Source organism: Miscanthus floridulus, chromosome 6, assembly GCF_019320115.1.
Source record: "Miscanthus floridulus cultivar M001 chromosome 6, ASM1932011v1, whole genome shotgun sequence".
Lineage (NCBI taxonomy): Eukaryota > Viridiplantae > Streptophyta > Magnoliopsida > Poales > Poaceae > Miscanthus > Miscanthus floridulus.
The window spans coordinates 130,362,809-130,382,974 of NC_089585.1; the positions used below are offsets into that span (position 1 = coordinate 130,362,809).

Below are 20,166 nucleotides of genomic sequence, written 5' to 3' on the forward strand. Positions count from 1 at the left end.
GGGCAAGCAGGGCCGGCTCGGACGATCGGTGCCGGTGCAAGCAAGGCGGGCACAATGGCGCATCCCAGTGCGAGCGAGTAGGGCCGGCGCGGCAGCGCTGTCGAGCGGGGCCGACGTGGCTGAGTGCGGGCGCGGCGGCGCTTTCACCGTGGGCGAGCGGGGACGACTCGGGAGAGCGGTGCCGATGCGGGCGGGCGAGCAGGGCCGGCGCGGGCACGGCGGCGCAGCAAGCGGAGCCGATGTGGGCGGGCACAACGTGGGCGAGCGGGGCCGGTGCGGGCCATCCTGGAAACCGGTGGTTTATTCCCAACGGCCAGAGGTTAAAGATGAACCTGACTGGTGGGGCCCACATATCAGCGAGTGGAGGGAGAGAGAAGCAGCAGCGGGAGGAGAGGCGCTGCCACGCTGGCTGATTGCGTGGCATACCACATCAGCAAAAATGATAAAAAATTAGAATGGTTACCGTTTGCGATATAAATGTATAGGTGCCTGAGTAAAAATAGCAATCCTAAGGAGAAAGCCCATGCCCACCTACCACTGTCATACCAGTTCGCGACTGCGATTGGGTACTGGCAGTGGCAGCTAGGGGCCTGGGTCGTCAAACTGATGCGCCGTTTGTCGCAGAAAAAGATGGTTGAGTAGTTCCGAACTATGCAGCATAGCACTCGTCCAACCCCATCTCTTTTGGATTTCAAGGTTGTTAACCTTTTATTGGTTGCTTTTTTCTGTATCGTTTGATTCGTTTCTGATTTGCAATAGCGAAGAGCAAAACTCCGCTTATTATAGGTCGAGCTGACTGCTACATGTGGGGTTGATGCATGGATACGCGCAGTCAATCTCCTTCACTCCATGGTCTTTACCGACATACCAATCCGCAACAGCATCAGCGATCGTCTGTTCAGCAAGAGAGGAATGGAAAAAAAAGGAATTGAAACTAAACCGTATTAATACAATTATAAAAAGATGAACATAAAAAAACGAGAAAAGTCTAGCTGCGGTAAAAGTGACTCTGAACCTCACCTTGTTACCGAGTCTCAGGGAGATCGGCGAATGCCATGTGATTCTGAATGGCGTTTGGCAATGGTTGAAGCATGAGTCGATGAACAGCCCCCAGCCCCTCTTGTGTTGAGCAACCTTCAAATCCTCAACCATTTTCTCCCGGAATCCTAAAGTACGGAGAAGGAAAATTCACATGATACTAGTCACCAGATGAGAGCAGACAAACACAAGAGACTGAAAAATTAAGCTGACCATTCATTGCCAAAATTTGCGTGGAAGTACAGTTTCGAATATCAGCTTTGCAACTGGCCCATGATTGTCCCGGATCAGATCCGCCTGGCGCCACGACATTTCCTACCTAGAGAGCAGAGCAGTTCCCCAGCACGTATTTTAGCCATGAAATATACAAGTAGAAGGGAAACACAAAGGTTGCGATTGGTCACCTGATACGAATCATAACCGGAGTTCCGAATAAATGTGGTGGTGCTGATGCTCTTAATAAGCTCAGGCGGAAAGAAACACTGCAGCAAAGAATTTTCTTTTTTTTTAAAAAAAAACGAAACTTGGCAGCTTATACTATATATATCAAGGTAACTGAAATTCCCTAGACAATGAGCGATTAACTACCTCTGTCGGATCCTTCTTTGCAAGACAGTCCTTGGGCAAAACTTTTCTCACATTCTAGAAAAAAAGATTGAGAAAAGCTAATTCAATATTAATAGCTACCAAGCTGAATATATGAAACACTCTTTTTGTTGCAAAAAACGCATCCCAAAACAAGAAAAAAAAAAGAGGGGCTGAACTTGGGGAAATTGACGAATTATTGAAGCTAACCTGAAGGTGAACAACTCCACTGAAGATGGACCGCATAAACCTTTCGCCTGATGAATCCTTTCTGTGCCAGAAAGAGAACTGGTACTTAATTAGTTTCTTTAGTATTTTTTTTAAAAAAATAACTTCCAACCAAGGATGCCAGAGCCGTACACATCAAGAAAGAATCCAGCATCCGAAAGGCATTTTACTGGAACCTCCGGATGGAAACGTGCACGAAAATTATCGCAGTGCAGTAGTGCAGCAAGACCACCAGCAGAACAACCTGCAAGCAAGACCTGAATAATTGGACATGGCTCTGCTCAGATGCTGTTGTCAGGTTATGACAGTGGCAAGATATATACAAAAATCAATAGCTCAATTGACCTGTTTAGCAGCGTCCATTCCTTTTGCCATGAGTTCGTCAACGACTGCTTCCCAGATGCTCAATCCTCTATAGAAAAGTTTGGTTCCATTCTACATGAACGCCACTACACTATCAGTTGAGGAAGCGTGAAGATAGGCAGTCTAAGCAGATAGCCCAAATCACAACTGTCAGAATAATCACTCACCCGATCTTCGCCCTCCGCATCCCCGGCAAATGATCCCCCATCACAGTACCTTATGTCAACTATATTCCAGTTGTAGAAATCTGATCACATGCATGCACCAAATGAAGTTTCGAAGTCAATCTAAAGCGTTAAAGCTTAATTGGGGATCATATTCGTATCCATGAAAAAGCAAGTTTATTTACGTACAGGGATTTTCTGTGTGATTGTTGCTGAGCATCCCTTCAAACTCTATTGGTTTCATGAACTTAGACGAACCAAGGTCAGTCAGGCTGCGGCTGGAGCAATCTTCTGTGGTGTTGCACCATGCTCCTCCCTGAGTTTATTCATAGAGAATCAGTGACGCAGCACTGAGTGAATGTCGTTGCAGTTTCCAAATTTGCATTCAACACATGAACACAGAAAAAAAGATGGATCGATCACCTCAAGATTGACGAGCCAGCTTCGTGATCCGGCGCCGAAGCCTCTCCGGAGTTGGTAAGCCGGTGGGCTGCCATCCAAGCAGACTGTAACGAGCAAAACGGAGCAAGCATACGCAATCAGGAGGCAGCCCCAGGACAGACAACGCTAGTGCATATGAACGCAAGGAAGAAGGTTAGCTGAATACCCGCGCCCTTCTCCCGAGCGTTTGCGAGGAGGGTCAGCTCAACGAGCTCCGCCGCCGCCGTCGGCACCGACGATCGGGACAATAAGGCTGACACGGCCAGGAGCGTCATCGTGATGAGCCGGGGCGCCGCCGCCGCGAAGCCTGACCGAGGCGTGGTCGCCATGGCCTTTGCGCGGCGTGGCTACCTGCTGCTGCCGAGACCCAAGAGGCAAACAGCGCCGGGGTGGTTGTGGCGTCGTGGAAAGTGCCAAGCTTTTGTCAATCCGCGGAATGGAATAGAATGGTCAGCCTGAAACGATCGTATGCTGGTTGGTTTGCTGTTTTAGAAAAATATCGTTTTAGCTGGAAATTTACGATCGTTTACGACCAAACGAACACCTCCATGTCCGCCAAGGGCTGGACTGCAGCAGACATGACATGTGACATCTCTAGTTGCGAGTGTACTTTACCCATTCGTACTACGCTCAGATTTGAACTGAATATAAAATCAGTGCTAAGACATTGTTCTGCACGGAAGGTAGGTGGCTGTTTATTCTCTCAAGGAAAACCCTGACTGATTATAGGTGTTCATAAGGACAAATCCTACATATTCTAGCACCTATAATCTAGAGATCCAAATAAAATACCCTATTATAATTTATAATCTAGATTATCATATTCCCATTTACGATTAAGATTGTAGTAATCCAAAGGTGATTCAAACAGGTCTAAAATAACACAGAAAAGGCTTTTTATATACTCAAAAAGTGTTACGCAACGTGCTTGAATGACAGAATGAATGCCATATGCGACGGACCTTTGGAAACTGGTTTACACTTGGCCCTCTTATGCCCTTTCGCCAAGGCGGTGTGGAACCAGGTACTAGCATGGGAAGATTTCGACACCCAACTCGCAAATACACAACAAGAACCAATGCACATAGATGATTGGTGGGACAAAGCCGCGTAAAAGGTGCCCAAACCAATGAAAAGGCAGTTCAACGGAGTGGTGATCTACACAATATGGAACATTTGGAAGGAAAGGAATAGGCGAATATTCAACGACACTTCAGAGTCACCAATGCAGGTGGCCGCCAGAGTTAGGAGGATATTATGCAAAAAAAAAAAAGAGGCAGCTTAGAGAGGGGTTAAAGTCCATTTGTTGAATATGGAGGTCTTAACTGTGTTTTGTTTGTCCTGGAGGGCTATTTCCCTTGTACATAAAACTCTCTTTTCTATCTTATTAATTAAAAGGCAGAGCTCCTGCCATTGCCTTAAAACAAAATAGAATGAATGCCATATAAGAGCCGGCATCGCTCGGCAGGTGCCATATCTGAATCTGTCTGACATCACAATGCGGCAAGTCACTGAAGAATTCTGCCCAACTTTTTTTTTTTTTGAGCAAAAAGAATTCTGCCCAACCTTTTTTTTTCTGAGGAAATTCTGCCCAACTAAACGACAGGACTGCCCTCAAAGGCTCGAACTAGCACCTGGTCCAGAGAGGTCGGCCCAAATCGAGGCGAATAGGAGGCGGCCCGTGGGCAGTGAACCGTCTCACGTTACCGTTCGGCCCACCGCAGATTTGATCCCCCGTTTCAAGCTGTGTGGCCGTGTGGGGGCCGCACGTTCTTGCGGCTGTTGCAAAGATGGACGGCCCCCTCAGCGGCGCCGCCGGCGCGACCGTGTCGCCGTGCGCCCGTGTCGGCTTCCGAATCTCTCTGTTCCTGACGAGTGACGTGCCAGAGCCGTTGAATCCGCCAGCGGGCGCCTGCTGGTGTGCGTCGGCGTCCGGGCCACTCAGCAGCGCGTCGGCCGTCGGCACTGATCTCATCTGTGCACTGCACTCACTGTGGTATCCATTGTTATCGCCACCAAAGCGAAGGAAAAAAAATGAAAGAAATTGCCACGCTATCATGAATTCATGATGTCACGTCACTCGATCCCGGAGCATTTCCCGGCAAGCCCTCGTTGCATTGCAGCTGCGCATCCCTGGAATCGAGGACAAGCAACACAGTTGAAACAACAGGAATATCCTGCACGTGCAGTTGCTTCTAGTATGACGTGCTAGTCTCCTACACACAAAAATGCAGTATCAGGCACGACGGCTTCCCTTGGAGCACGAGAACAGCTTTTGAGCTGTCCAGTCCAGCGTATAGAGCACGGGCGTCCAATTATGATTAGGACGGATTGATGATGGGTGGTGCCATGGCCCTGCCATGACTTATTGAGCTTATCAGCTAGTATTTTTCTTTCGTGATAAATTAGCCAACACCAAAATAAGTCCAGCCAAACATAGCCCTGCTCAGTTGGCCGTCGACGAAGACCAGTTCGAGCGACGTGAAAGCAGGGCCATCTGGACACACGGACTGCGACGTGGCATCATTTGCCGCCTGTAACCAGAAACGGAACGCACGCGGGGCGGGGACGTCGCGCTCGTGCCCATAGCTAAACGCGTCGACGTGCCGACGTACGTGTGGTGGACAACTGGAGAGGCGTAGATAGCCGTCGCTGTCCGCGTGAGCCTGAGAGGCAACAGCGATGCGTTGTTGCGGACTAGATTCTTTCGACCCCTCTTTGCTCCTGGTGTCAGCGTCGAATTGTAAATTGTCGATCTTTGTTTCGGAAATCGAGAGTGCAAGGGGGAAAGTTTTGCCTTGCCCTTGGAAACATTTTTTTCCAAACCATCTACACTTTAGAACTAAAATGAATCATCGTCGTTCCTCCGAAATAAATCAAGAAAATTTCTAACACTTTATAGTGACCACGATCCCAGCTCAGGCCTTAAAATTAAAATTAAACGGTAATGCTCCTGTTCAGTCGACCGTCCATCCAGACCCCGCCCTCCCCCACATGGACCCCGCTCGAGCCGCGCACCTCCGTTGCGTGCCCCTGCTCGCGGGACGGATCCCGCCCTCCCCAGCGCCGACCCCGCTCGCACCATGCGCCCCAGCTGTGCGCTCCTGCTCGGAGGACGGAACTCGCCCTCCCACGCGCCGCCCCCGCCCGTACTCGTGCCTCCCATTACGGCCACACTCCATCCACCTGCCTAGGTTCGTGTCGCCGCCGAACTCTACACCGGCGATCTCTACGCCACTCCGTAGCATTGAGCTCCATGTCGGCGTTGAGCTCCGCGTCAATGAGCCTCCATTTTCGTCCAAGCAGCAAGTAGATGTTGCGCTTGACAACGCATGTTGCGAGCGTTTTGTTTTAAGTGTTTCAGAGGTATGTTGCAAGTGTTTCATATAGACATTGCAAAAGTAGATCGAGATGTTGCATATGTTGCAATGGTTATGCATGTATGTTACAAGCATTTGTTCCCAATGTTTCATCTGATTTTCCAGACGTATGTTGAAAGCGTGTTTATCTAAATGTTGCATATGTTTTACACATAATATGTTTGCAAGTGTTTTATCTAGATTTTGCGTATATTTTTGCAATGGTTTCAAGTGTTTTTATAAGTGTTTCAGATGCATATTTCAAGTGTTTCATGTGTCTTCAGACGTATGTTGCAAGTGTTGTATCTGAAGTTTCAAAAGTAGATCGGTTGTTGCATCTCCCTCACCGCCTTCTGCTGCCTCTCCTCGGTGACTCCTCGTCCCGGCGCCGGTTGGGCATCAGCCGCCTCCTCCCTCTCTTCTCGATGCTGGTGACGTTTGGGACGGCGTGGGCCCATGTGGGCGCGCGAAACGGTGTGGAAAATGACTGCAGGCGCGGACGTCCAGACGCTAGCAAGCCCCTAAATTAAAACATGATCGAGGTTCGAAATGTCAGTTTACGGAGAAATTTGGCATTTTGCTATGGAATTATCAAGGTTTCTACTTAAATCGGAAATGGACTTTATTTTCCTTATGCTTAAAAAAACGTTGGGATGTATGCATCGCCGGCTTATGCTGTTTCCAAATTTTCGTGCAAGGATCATTTTTTTTCTATGAGGACGGGCAAGGATCATTGTCTAGCAATTATTACGTGAAAAAGATTTGCTACCTCAATCTTCAAGTTGCCGGTTCGTTAGCGTTTCGACTTCAAAATAATTCATGAGAACAGAGATTCCGTTGTCAGAGAAAAGATATTTTTTGAGCCGAGAAAGGAAAGGGAATTGCCATTTATAAGAAATGAGAACCTCTTCTCATTTTTTTATGATAAAAGACACTCAAACGAGTCATCTGATATATCTCATTTTCCCCTTTTACCCCGTTCAACAAAATGCAAGGAGTTTTTGTTTTGCTCTCTACGTCAAAGTTTTATCTAACTGACAAATTATATAGAAATTAATTAACAGCTACAATATAAATGTATGTGTATTTTTATACCAAACAAACGTATGTGTATTTTTATATATTTTGATTAAAATTTAAAATTTTAATTTAGGACACGATCAAAACACGGTACATTTTTTCTTTTAATTGAGGAGTGATTTTTTTTTTAAATAGTTCGGGTACAATTAAGAGGCTTTTTCAAGCTGCCAAACATACCAGTAAAATCAGCCCAAAGATCACTAATCCTAATATTCGACCAACTTTCTTCTGTCAGCCATCCAAGCTGGTGACAACCATGTCGGCTACCTTTCCTGACTGTGACCGTTACAATTATTTCCAACGGTATTTTTCAAATAAAACGCGCCAAAAGACTACCAAGTTACCGGCGTTATAAGCGTAACTACTTTAGCCTTCCTTCGCTGCCCGGGAAGCGAGAGGCCTTTCCGCTCTTCACTCTCCTCCGCTCGCCGTCTCCTCTTTCTTCTCTTCTCCTCTCCTCGCTCACGAGGCCCAAGCTTACCGCCAAGGTCTCGATCTCCGCGGGGCTCTCCGTCGCACTTTCTCGTGCCTCGGGGACCCCGATCCGCCATCGAGATCTCGGTCCGTTCCCGGATGCACTGATCGATTGTACCTGAAGAGACTGCTTCGGACATGGCGGCGAACGGCATGAAGGTGGCGCTGCACCGGCAGGTCTCCGGGGGCTCGATGAAGCACAACTCGGAGCTCCGGCGCCAGGCGTCGCTCGAGTCCCCGCGGACGGGGCGGGCCACCAGCCGGTTCCTGTTCGGGCGGCAGTCGTCCATGGACCCGAACCGGCGGCGCGGCCGGAGCCAGAGCCCCGTGGGGTCGGGCACGGCGGCGGAGGACTTGAGCGTGCCGGACAACCTGGACGTCACGATGCAGCTGCTCTTCTTCGCGTGCCAGGGCGACGCGCTGGGCGTCGAGGGCCTGCTGCGGAGCGGCGTCGACGTCAACAGCATCAATCTCGACGGCCGCACCGCGCTGCACATCGCCGCCTGCGAGGGCCACCGCGATGTCGTCAGGATTCTGCTCAGCTGGAAGGCCAACATCGACGCGCGCGACCGCTGGGGAAGCACGGTGAGCCGTGCGCCCGGTTAACCGGCCATTGCCATTCTCACGTCACGCCTGCATCAGAGTTTTCTTTGCCAGCGATTCTGCCTGCGTCATCAGTCAGATGACGATCTCATTCATTCGCTTCTCCGATCATAGGCAGTAGCTGATGCCAAGTTTTATGGCCACTCCAAGGTCTACGATCTCTTGAAAATTCATGGTGCAAAGATTCCGGTATGTTTAATTTCTAGGCACTAGGCACTTGAACTGAAACTTTTATCTTGTTTGTTGACTAATCCATGATCGTCGTTTCTGCAGAGAACCAAGAGGACACCGATGATGGTATCGGTCCCAGGCGAGATACCAGAGTACGAGTTGAACCCCGGAGAGGTCCAATTCCGGCGAGGCTGTGATGTTACACCGGTGCGATTTTCTTTCCAATATCCAGCTTTATTTGTTTCATTCACAAAACATTTGTTCAAAAATGGAATGCCAGTGAGATACGGAAAATGGGGCTAATGGTGGTACGGCAAATCGAACAGGGCATGTACCACATCGCGAAATGGAATGGCACCAAGGTGTCCGTAAAAATACTTGACAGAGACGGTTGCTCCGATCAAGAAGCCGCGTAAGATGCAAATAGTATCTGTGCTCAGTTTTTCTTAAAGAAATACCTGTGCTCAGTTACCAATGAAGATTTTTTCATGTATATAAAAAACGTCTCTTCTTTTGTTTCAGAAACTCTTTCAGGCATGAACTGACTGTACTGGAGAAGGTCCGACACCCTAATGTAGTTCAGTTCGTCGGAGCCGTCACTCAGAGTATACCTATGATGATTGTTTCTGAACTCCATGAGGAGGTAATAGCACCATATCTTTTTTATTTCCCATGGAAAACAAAGTTACTCTAATCTTCCCACCAAAAGTAATTTGAGTATACCACTGTTTATAAGTGTATATGTCTATATGAAACTTGTTCTCTGATGGGTTGACTTAATTCTTTTTTTTTTTTGTGAAACTCAGAAAGACTTATCAGTCTGTATCCAGAAAAAGGGAAAGTTAAATGCTCACAAGGTGCTAAGATATGGCCTTGATATTGCCAGGTACTCCTAAGTTCTGATGCCAACAAGAGCTGAAGAATCCAAATTGATACACACCGTATAGTTTATACCAGTAGCTCTTTTACATTTTCAGGAAAAAAAAGATAACAACGCACATCTATACTTGCTAACAATGTTTCTTGCTGTTGCCTTTACCGTGTGTACATAGGGGCATGACCTATCTCCATCAGTGCAAACCGGACCCCATCATCCACTGCGACCTAAAGCCAAAGTAAGATGAGGAAATGAAGCAGCCCGAGAAATGCTGTTCTCTTGTTGCATTCTTGGCAGTGGCACACAAATTGCTGTTGTCTTTCACGGTTGTCCCGTACTTTACTATTTTAATCTTGGTAAGGTGCCAGACATATCTTCCTGGATAGTGGAGGCCAACTGAAAATCGCGGGGTTCGGAGTGACAAGGGTGTCGAAGATCAGGCCCGACAAAGTGAGACTGATCAACCATGGTGCTCTAGTTGACAGCTTCAGTAAGTATCAGATCATGGCATTTCTGATCCATTTTGTACTTCTCCATGATCCATCCAAATGAAAAACCTTCCTATTGTTTAGGCTACCACACTGCACCTGAGCTGTACAGAAACGACGCGTTCGACTCGAGCGTGGATGCCTACTCATTCGGCTTCATCCTGTATGAGGTCAGTAAATTTCTGTTTGTTCCAGATGCAGAAACAACAGGCCAGGGAGAAGAAAAATATTGGTGGTTGGGGACGTTTCAGTTTTAGATCGTAGCGTTCCTATTAGCCAACCATTCATCATTTGTGGTGTAATCATCATCAGATGGTTGAAGGATCAGTGAGGACGCCAGAGGATTCAGGACACACGATCCGGTTCGAGGGGATGCGGCCATCACTGAAGGGCAAGCTCAAGGGCTATCCTCCAGACTTCAAAGCGTGAGTTCTGAACTGAAACAAGGGTGACCTTTCATGCCATTGTCACCTCATTGGTGCCATGTTCCAGTTCAAAAGTAGCTTGTCTTTTCCAACCCTTCTTCTTCTTCCCCGGTTCTGTGCGTTGCAGGCTGGTGGAGGAATGCTGGCACCCCCAGGCCATGGCTCGGCCGACATTCTCGGAGATCATCATCCGGCTCGACAAGATCTATAACAACTGCGACAGGCAAGGGAGCTGGAAGGAGTCGCTCAAGCTTTGGTGTGTATCCTCCCGGAGTTCTAAACGAATTATTAAGTGTCGCTCCGTGAAGAGCAGAATCCACACTGAGCCGTGAACAAAAGTGTTCAGAAAAAAGATCTTTGCATTCGGTGACTGAATATTCTATTTTTTACCCTATTCGAAATCAAACACACTGAAAGTTTGCTCTGCGTGTTGTCCCGTGTTTTTACAGGAAATGACATGGCCTGCTCGCCTTCTTCTATGTGTACATATCGCTGCAAACGCGTCTCTTCCCAGGGAAGCTTGAGTGCTGTTATAAGTTGGAGGATCACGCGGCATGTTGATTGTTTTTTGTACGAAATTGTAACGGATTGTGAGTAAAATTGGACAGAACAACACGTATACGTCCTTTTTTCCTTCTCGCTACAGTGTCAAACAGAATGCACATATGTTGTTGGTTTTCTACTGGAGTCGTAGAACATAAAGTAAGATCCATGAAATTTGGTTGTCCCTTTACAAACAACATGATATACATACATACATAGGATCCTGAAAATGATAATCGGCACGTCGTCACTGTGGGAGGTGCAGCCTCGAAAGGGGAAGATGAAACCTTGGGCCCAACAGCCCATCAGTGTGGGCTGAGTGGCCGGACCAAAATTGCCACCCTTCCCCGTCCACTGCAAACACATATGCAAACAGATGCTCGTGGATCTACATAACTAAAGTTCAGTGTGTGCACGTGCTAATGCTACGGAATATTTTGTAACGTGAATTAAACTATAAGGAATGATAGTAGGTGTTTTGAGAATGAATGGGGGTACTGGATGAAGCTAGGCACGAATTGAACCTCCAATGCAGCTAATTATTGAAAAAAGTAAGACCGTTGCATACTTAAAGTAAGATGTCATTTCTAAATTAAAGCACGCAAGACCCTATACGCTGAGCATGCAGCAGCTGAACCACAAGATAAAAATAAAATATCCGAATCCTAAACTCCCAGCACTATGAGCCCCTTAATCTTTTTTTGAGAAATGGCATTCAAAATCGGCACATTGCCTTGAAGATCTTGCACCTCCTTATAGATGTTAGTCTAAATGGAATGCTTAATATTTATCCACAAGTCTTGGGTTTTCGGCAAGGTCAGACTCTTTCGGGTTCACTACTTGCTTGTGGCGCGTCTCTGGCTCTCCTAGAGTGGATCCACAATGCCAAAGTCGCAATTGTTGTTGGAGTGGCAACAAAGCTGTCAACGATGACACGCTGCGTTCACTTTGTTAGGAGGCCAGGGCTTGCCGTGAGTAGGTGGCGGCGTGATAGGGATTTTGACTGATCTTCATCGTGAGAAGTCGAAATCGCTTATCGCTGTTGTGAACTTGTGATAAGCTTGTCATCAACGATAACGTGTGGTGGGCTCTGTAGATTGTGTTACTTTTTTTTGTGTAAGCGGATTCCTTAGGGTTAGTGGTCTAGGTTGCTATGCTTAGTTTTTTTTCACCGTTTCTTCTTTTTTTTAATAAATTGTGCGACCGTGAGATTTTTAGGTCCGATGCTCCTTATAAACTTGGTTGCTTCCTTTGTAACAATTGTGAATTGCACAATTTTCCTCCCCTTTACGGAGGCTGCTTCGAAGAAAACAAAAGAGAGTTGGGAGAAAGAGGGATCATCATGTATAAGCTTAGAGTCTTTTAGGATCACCGGACTAAAGTGCAGTCCGTTGGATAAAAGGTTAAATATGGAATAATTAAAAATTCTTTTTTTCTAATGAGTTATACTCATCAATTAGCCTCTATTAGTTTTATTAATTATAGACCATAATTAATTAATGTTTACGCCTTCTAATTGACATCCAAAATATCGACTAAACTTTTTTTTTGAATCAACATCAACTAAACTTCCATCCAAACAGTCTTTTATTCCTGCTCTAAGGCGCGTAGCGTAACGCCGTAACCTCCGTGTGCTCCTGCCCCAAACTTTGTGCTCCCTGCCTCCAAGTCCTTTCTCTGTACCTTCGCCACCACCGATCTCTCCACTTTCTCATCTGTCCTACTCCTCCGTGGAGTGCTATCGGCACCGTTGAGGATGCCATGACACGGAATAGCGACCACTGCAGGGAAAGACAGGACGCTATCGGTGTGTTCGCTTTTTGCCTCGCCGTCGTCGCATCAAGCCGCTGGCCTACACCGCTGCTGGGTTCGCGGCGCGAGTCCGCCATCAAGTCGCTCCGCAGTCCGCACACGCCATACGATTCCTGCAGGCTAAATCTCAGGAACTCATCAGGGAGCGGTCCAGTGCTCGGAAAATGCCGGACGACGCGGCGGCGGAATGGCCTCTATGTTTCATGTACGCGATACGCATACGGCCCCTCTTCCGAAAACTGCTCTCTTTCCATTTGCTTGCCGGCGAGCCGACCTCGACGTGGACATCTCCAATGGTGACAAGTCTCCCTCAAAAATTGCTTCTAGTCGCCTGTTCGCTTGGGTTTGTTTGGCTTATAAGCCGTATTTTTTCAGCCAACGAACAATATTTTTCTCTCACACCAAATCAGCCAATAATACTTTCAGCCATGGCTTATCAGCCAAACAAGCCCAAACGAACAGAGCAATCGAATGTGCCGGGCGGTGCTGCTGTAGCTGCTGTCGCGGAAGGGAACATGACAAGAAAGATCGGTACCCTCTTGCACGGAAGAAACAAAACACAGATATCTCCAGAGCACGGAAGGAAAGGTGAGGAAGAAAAGGGAACGAAGGGGTATTTTTTTAACACTTTTTTAAATTATTTTTAATTCTAATATTTTTTCTTCAAAAGTAACACTTTTGGACGTGTCTGTTTGCATGGCGTGGTAAATTCACGTTGCCGCGCCATGCGTGGCGCCGCGGCATAGGGCGGTCAACGGCCGCGGCGACCGCTAACGTGGCGGGGCCGACGCGCCGTGTATCATGGCGCGGCGAGGCTTCACTTACCCATTGCGGCGCTGGCTCCCTCCCTCTGTCTGTCTGCCCGACTCGAGGTGAGGCCGCTCGCGGCGCCCGCGCTATTGCCTCCTGGCTCTCCACGGCCGGCCGCCGACTTTCCCTCCCTTGTCGCCCTCCTCCCTAGCTTTCCCAAAGCTCCTCCCCGGCCTTGTCAAGGTAATGAAGCTCCTCCTCGGCCTTCACGGTGGATCGAATGATTTGAATGAGTAGTTAGAGTTTGAAGGAAAATATGAGTTCGTTAGAACGTTGGATCGAAGGATTAGGATTAGGATTGTCAATGTTAAGGTTAATTGGTTAGTTAGAATTATGATTACCATGTATTCTAAGGTCAATTTTTATATGAATTTTGCTTGTTTGAGTTTGCATCTCAACTTTTATATGTGAATAAATATATGGACACACTGTTGATGTACCAAATTTTATTTTTCAGTGACCAAAGTATAGTTTTTATATAGTTTGCATGTTTACATCTAAGATAGAGTTTGCACCAAAGTGTATGTTATATTTTATTTGTTGTAATACAAATGGTTCTCATTGACATTAATTTGTGATGTTTTGATTTTTGTTTGTTAAATTACAACCGTTTGTTAGATGCAAGACATGTATCGGGAGAAGTTTTGGCGAAAATAGGATCGTCCTAGAGAATTACACCCCGACGCGTCTAGCAAAGATGCCTCCGTCCCTCCTAACCTCTCTGTCCCTAACTGTGACTGTGGTTTCCCGGCCGACGTGTTTCAATCGAGACATCCAGACACAGCGGCGCGCTGCTTCTACACATGCAGTTGTTTTAATGTAAGTAATTATTTTCACTATTTTTTTTCTTTATTTATGTAAGTAGGCTACTAATATTTTATTGAAATCTTGTTGTGTAGGCCCATGAGAGATGATTTTTCTTTCAGTGGATCGACAGTGCAGACAAGTTTGACCCAAGGTACCTCATTTTTCGACGATTGGTGTAGAGGGAGACATCCACGTGAGCACTTCGAGCGGTGGGTTCCACCCCCCTAACCCCCCGCCAATGATGGCTAAGAAAAAACACCTAGCCGTAGTTAGACGACTCGAGGAACCTCCTCTGTGCGAATACGGAGATCGAGCTACGATAAACTCTGAGAATACATTAGAGTTTGTGTGTCCGAACAAGCACGAAGTAAGTGAAAAGTGTATCTGTTTAAATGTTTATCTCTATATGTGTGCGTGTACTAATGTATTCTCTTGTAGCGTTATGGATTTGTGAAGTGTCGTTTCAATGAGTGGCTCTACGGTCCTAAGAATCAACGGCCGGAGCCACCAAAGGCAAAGGAAAAGAAGAAAGAAAGGTTAATTTACAAAGCACCTCCAGTTATGTGCGAATGTGGTATTAAATCCAACTACGGTCTAGTCCCTTCAGAGCTTGGAATAGACCATTATTGTGGCCATATGGTTGACTATGATGAGGTTGGTTATTTTTGTGGTAAACATGAAATCGTATTTTGTTTCTTTTGCTAAGACATACATGATATAATTTTTTGTTTGAACAGAGCACTAGAAAATGCAGGTGGGAATGTTATGATGGTCAAGCTAAGTTCTTGGATGAACTGAAGGGGAGGCAAGTAATTGCACGAAAGAGGGGATATAGACCTGACTATGTTGACCTATTCATTAAACAGCACAAAAAGAAGATGCGTGAGTTTGCTAGACAACACGATATTCGTAGCCCGATCGATGTTAGACTTGACAAATGAGGGTTGGAGAGACGGAGGGTGTTAGAGGAGGAGAGGACAAGAAAGTAGGCAAGGGAGAAGACAAAAGTACAGATGCAGGTCTTGAATGACCATGTTGTTGTATTATGTGCCAGTGAGTGCTTGAAAGCCTTTTTATTTTCGTTGCCTGATTTTAAATGTAATATAATCGCGTTGTTAACTGGTTGCATTTTATACATAAAGGGATTAGATGCAGCGAGGATCATGCCGCAGAGGTGGCTCATGCAAGGTATGAGGAAAAGAAGTTAGATGAGTACAGAACGCGAGCTGGTCACACCGTCCAATCTTTGATTGTGTTGGCTGATGATGGGGCCAAGGATGAGGACAACACTGCTAGGTTGAGCGATTTCATCACTCTAGCGAAGGCGGGCTTACAGGTAGAGGAGGCTGAGGAAGACACTGGTAGACTTAGCGAGCTTATTGCTCAAGCAGATGCGGGCTTGCAGGCGGAGGAGGACGCATTCTTCTCTCAGGCCACAGAGGCCGCAGATGAAGCGGAGGCCGCTTACTATAGGCGACAGACAGATTAGGGCAATGCAGGTGAGCCTAGCCACATGAGCTAGGCAAAGGAGGACGCATTCTTGACTCAGGCTACAGAGGCCGCAGATGAAGCGGAGGCAGCTTACTACAGGCGACAGGCAGATCAGGACAATGCAGGTGAGCGTAGCCACAGCAACAAGGTAGTGGTAGAGGACTGGTACTCGAATGATGAGTTGCTTACTCAGTATGTTTCAGACTGAGGATTGATAGATGTGTGGTAGAGGATTGGTACAGGTGTGCTAGTTCAATGCTTTAGATTTGGTATTTGTATTGTAGTAGAACTTTCTCGGTGCTGCATTGTGTTTTATTTGAACTATTTATGTATTGTACCCATGTAATAAGCACTGTTTAATTTTTATAATGGACATTGTGTTATCTCATATAAAACTTTCGCCACAAAAAATGGTATTACAATGCTACAATTTGCATGTATTTGTTACATTCTCGGTATATGATGCTTTTGCTTTTGTCATTGTCACATATTCGGGTATTACTTTTGGGTCTTAATGTGTCTCATTGTGCCTACTAGCATTAGGCGACAGATGTGTGACCAATGAAGTTGGGCTGGTTCTGTAGTGTCCTGATGAAGCATATCTGATAGAGGGGTTTGCTAAAGAGGTTTCTTCCACAATCTATAGAGTACCAGTGTTACCAAGGGAAACATTAGCCATGAGAGATGGCACGCATATTCCTTTTAGTTTGGTGCCCATCTTGTCCAAACATTATCTAAAAGACTATACCAACCACTAATGACCTTGTGTCATGTCTATGCTCTGTTTAAAAAAAAGATAAATAAAAAGTTGTTCTCACCATTGCGATCTTTTGAAACCCCCTAAATTATATGCATCAAAATCTTGCTGCTGCTGATGCGCTCAGAAGGGAGTCTGGCCAGCGCCTAGCATGGGTTTGCCACGCCACCATCCATGACGCGGCTAGGCTGACGCGCCAACCACCATGGCACGGCAAGGCTGACGTGCCCCCAGCCATGGCGCGGCGGTCAAAGCGACAGCAAATGGAACAAGGCGATTCTGTTATGTTCTCACATGAGCCAAGTTATTTTGTCATGTCGATTTTACGAACAGGTCAGCAGGAAGGTTAAGTGCACGAGACAATCAATACACAAGTTTAGTAATACTAACTTGTACACGTCCCAAGTTCATCGCAAGTTTGACAATACCTCTGTTCGACACAAGTTCATCAATACATAAGTTCGACATTACTCGACATACTACATGTTCCATCAGTATATGGGTGTTCGAGTACAAGTGCATCATGTCATCCTAAAGAACTTCTATGACCTAGGAGTATATGGGAACCGCGGACGCCGCTGCCTCTTCGGATGTGAAGGCAGCACGTTAGGGGTGAACCCAACGTCGGCACGGTCTCACTAGCGGTACACCCGACGATACTGCTGAGTGTAAGTAGGACCCTGCAATTACAATATAGGCATCGTTACTTACAATGTTTAAGTAATTATGACGTATATGGTGAAGGGTTGTTTCAAGTACCTGGTCGTCGAACTGTGTAGGAAATGTTGCATCACCAAGCTAAGACATCCCAATCTCATCGCAGTCCTCCTCCTTATCCTCGTCCTCGTCCTCCTCATCCTCGTCCTCCTCATCGTCGTGCTCCGCAGGACCCTTGCCTGCATTGCCGAGAGTACAAATAGAAGAGGTCCCAGCAGCCATCGTGTCGGAGGAACCTGCTCGTGTCGTCATAGTGCTCGAGCATAAGGAACTAGACAGGCCCGGGTCATAGGGCATCTCCCATGGAGTATCCATGCAATGAGCTTCTGTGCCAGCTTCTTGCAGCTCCTTCTCACTTTCTGCAAAAAAAGAAAACACGGATGAATGAGTCATGGGAACCATTTAACCCCTGTCATGGCTTTGAGAATAGAATGTACATCGACAAAGATGTGTAGAATGCCGTGTGGCTCCTCTATGGTCTCGTGAAGTCGCACGACTGCTTCGTTGGATAGACTTGTCAACTGTGTTGCCTGCATACACAATCGAGGTAAATTCGTATCACTACAATTAATAGGAACGCCGACGTGCAGTTGTATTGAAATTCAAATTTCTTACCACGTATCTCTGTAGCGGGGCTCTCTGAAGCTGTGTCTCCATCCTTGTCGCCTTATCGTACACATTAGCGATGTCATCCTCGTCTTCGTCCTCATCGATTGACTTGTTAGTGTAGGGGGCCTGGATATGTGTGCGGGTACTCCTATGCAACCATTGGAGGTAGCTGTCGAAGTTGCGTTGGTCGTGCGACGGTTTCTCGGTGATCAGGACCCTTTGCCTATTCTCCTAGTCATGGATGTACCCCGCGTGCGTCACGACCCAATTCTTCTCCTTGTACCGGTTCCTTCAATCGTACCTGCAAGTTTAACGTAAGTTAGTGGTTGTATGTATGCACATGACTGCTAAATTATTATGTTATAGTCGTCGCACCCGTGCAACTTTCTGTTGGTTGTGTACAGCGGCGGTGGGCATGGCTGCAATCTTCTGAACTACCTATACACTCTTATAGGGTAGTGCATCTCGACCACATGGAAGAAAATTAGTGGCCCGTTAAAAAGCCACTCGTCCGACTCTTCCTCAATGCGAGGACTCAGGTACCCCTGTAGCTCGAATCTAGACCAAGGACACCAATTCACCTGAAAGTTAGGTAACTACAGTTAGGTTTTGGGAATAATAAAAAAGCAACAACACCAACTAGCAGTATCAAATTGGTCATTACCTGGTGCTGTGTTAGGACGTCTAGCGTGTCTGAGTACTACCTGTACCGCCGCTTCGAGTTCCCTCTAACTACCTTTGCTTCTTGCCAGATGTACAGAGCAGTCAGTCCTACATCCACGTGATTCCATGACTGCATTGAATAGGATAGTCAGTCACAAGTGCGGCATCAAGTTTGAGGAAAATAAAAAATCGATGTACTTACAGGTAAACTGTGAACAACGGGCCTCCCAATTGGCCATCGCTCCTAACACCAAACCTGTAGTAGGTGGGAGCAACCTCCTATGTTGGCACCTCCTGTACTGCGTCAGCAGGCAACACAGAGCTGACGATAGATCCATGCTAGGACCGCGCTGCCCTAGTTGTACGCTCCTATATTCTCCCATGGCTGGCTCAGTATGTTGACGAAGACCCAGCTGATGGTGTTACCCGACGAGTCGGGGAATAGGAAGGCGCCTAAGAAGTGCCACAGCCACACCCTAGCATACCTCTCGATCTTCTGCTCTGAAGCGTCTAGGTGCAGCGGTGCCCCGAAGTTTTCTGTTATCCAGACCAAACTAACACCGGATGTTTTCCTAAAATTTTTGAAGGACAATTACATGAGAGCCGAGGGAACAAAAATAAACATTAAATTAGAAAAAGACAATACGCATCATAAAAGTTATGTACTACACCCTCCATTTAAATAGCAAAATAATTTGCAGAATATGTAGATCAACGAGAGACTTAGACCATAACATATATTTTTGATATAAGAGACCAACCAAAGACTTGCATGTGCTGGTGTCAAAATGGTAAACATTTGAAACATAGAAATTCTTATTTTGCTATCTTAGCATCATCGTCCTCGGGTTGTCTTCTGCCACAGAACTGCTCTACCAAATCCATCTAGTGATCGTTATCAAGGATCCCAGTCACTAGAAGACCCCCAATCGCAGACACAGAATCATCTTCATGTCCTGCATCGTGATAGTCATCTCGCCACAAGGAAGGTTGAAGGTGTGGGTCTCTGACCTCCACCTGTGGGTTTTTAATTCAATACAAGAAGTTTTTTTAATTCAAACAATAAGACAAATCAATGCTTTTTACTTCACCAAACGTGTATCAAATCATACCTATCGACAGCAGGAGTGAGAAGTGCAGGGTCGAGGATCGGTAGCCCAGTGTTGAAGACTCGAACGATCTCAAGGAAGCCAGCACGCTATATGTATGGCCGATATCGCTTGTCCCAGCGGTGCGGCTGGTGCGTGCATAGTCTAAGAGGTAGCAAGTCCTCCTGAAGCTCCGACAGGTGCTTGGCTCGGTGGTCCTTGTCGTAGTGCACCTCAAGAATGGGGTACTACGGATGATGATCCCCCATCCTGGTTTAAATTTCAAATGGATGTGTTAGAACAAACATTAAGAGTACTATAATATGATGAAACATTAGTGCATAAAAACAAAGTAAATGTAAAAGGAATAAACTATTATGCAAAATAAGTGAATAAACATATATCATAATTAGTACTAACATAGTAGTTTTAAATGGCATAGCAAACAATTAACATTAATATAATAATATATATGCTATATGCACATGCTTCCCTTGTCTTCTATGCCAGCTAGCCTTATGACCAGGTTCTTTGCAAACGGAGCAAAGATTCCTGCCATGGGTCTCGTTGAAG

General features: G+C 46.5%; 2 protein-coding genes across 3 annotated transcripts; one reads left to right on the forward strand and one right to left on the reverse strand.

Moving 5' to 3' along the window:
* Positions 1-517: 517 nt before the first annotated feature.
* LOC136459628 (pectin acetylesterase 5-like) lies at positions 518-3,204 on the reverse strand. Its single transcript, XM_066459466.1, has 12 exons — positions 2,986-3,204; positions 2,802-2,884; positions 2,568-2,694; positions 2,382-2,461; positions 2,197-2,286; positions 1,984-2,108; positions 1,834-1,894; positions 1,627-1,680; positions 1,443-1,520; positions 1,252-1,357; positions 1,021-1,166; positions 518-894 (listed from the first exon to the last, which is right to left on the reverse strand). Exons 1-12 carry the CDS (start codon positions 3,146-3,148, stop codon positions 781-783), a joined length of 1,227 nt encoding a protein of 408 aa, XP_066315563.1. The 5' UTR covers positions 3,149-3,204; the 3' UTR covers positions 518-780.
* A 4,450-nt stretch (positions 3,205-7,654) lies between these two features.
* LOC136459630 (integrin-linked protein kinase 1-like) lies at positions 7,655-10,998 on the forward strand. Of its 2 annotated transcripts, XM_066459468.1 has the most exons (12): positions 7,655-8,317; positions 8,450-8,524; positions 8,609-8,713; positions 8,833-8,918; positions 9,029-9,149; positions 9,313-9,392; positions 9,559-9,621; positions 9,752-9,873; positions 9,956-10,041; positions 10,184-10,296; positions 10,424-10,552; positions 10,746-10,998. In XM_066459468.1, exons 1-12 carry the CDS (start codon positions 7,871-7,873, stop codon positions 10,750-10,752), a joined length of 1,434 nt encoding a protein of 477 aa, XP_066315565.1. In that variant the 5' UTR covers positions 7,655-7,870; the 3' UTR covers positions 10,753-10,998. The 2 variants fall into 2 exon arrangements, with proteins under 2 accessions (XP_066315565.1, XP_066315564.1); XM_066459467.1 differs by having other exon boundaries at positions 10,424-10,998.
* Positions 10,999-20,166: the final 9,168 nt, after the last annotated feature.

Bases quoted from the DNA above. Each gene is read 5' to 3' on its own strand.
- LOC136459628 (XM_066459466.1), bottom strand. From the start codon at position 3,148: ATGGCGACCACGCCTCGGTCAGGCTTCGCGGCGGCGGCGCCCCGGCTC. The intron at 2,885-2,985 runs GTATTCAGCTAA...TGCTCGTTACAG, and splicing joins CGCTCGGGAGAAGGGCGCGG to TCTGCTTGGATGGCAGCCCA. The intron at 1,895-1,983 runs GTACGGCTCTGG...TTTCTGGCACAG, and splicing joins GCTGGATTCTTTCTTGATGT to AAAGGATTCATCAGGCGAAA.
- LOC136459630 (XM_066459467.1), top strand. From the start codon at position 7,871: ATGGCGGCGAACGGCATGAAGGTGGCGCTGCACCGGCAGGTCTCCGGG. The intron at 8,525-8,608 runs GTATGTTTAATT...TCGTTTCTGCAG, and splicing joins TTCATGGTGCAAAGATTCCG to AGAACCAAGAGGACACCGAT. The intron at 8,714-8,832 runs GTGCGATTTTCT...CAAATCGAACAG, and splicing joins GAGGCTGTGATGTTACACCG to GGCATGTACCACATCGCGAA.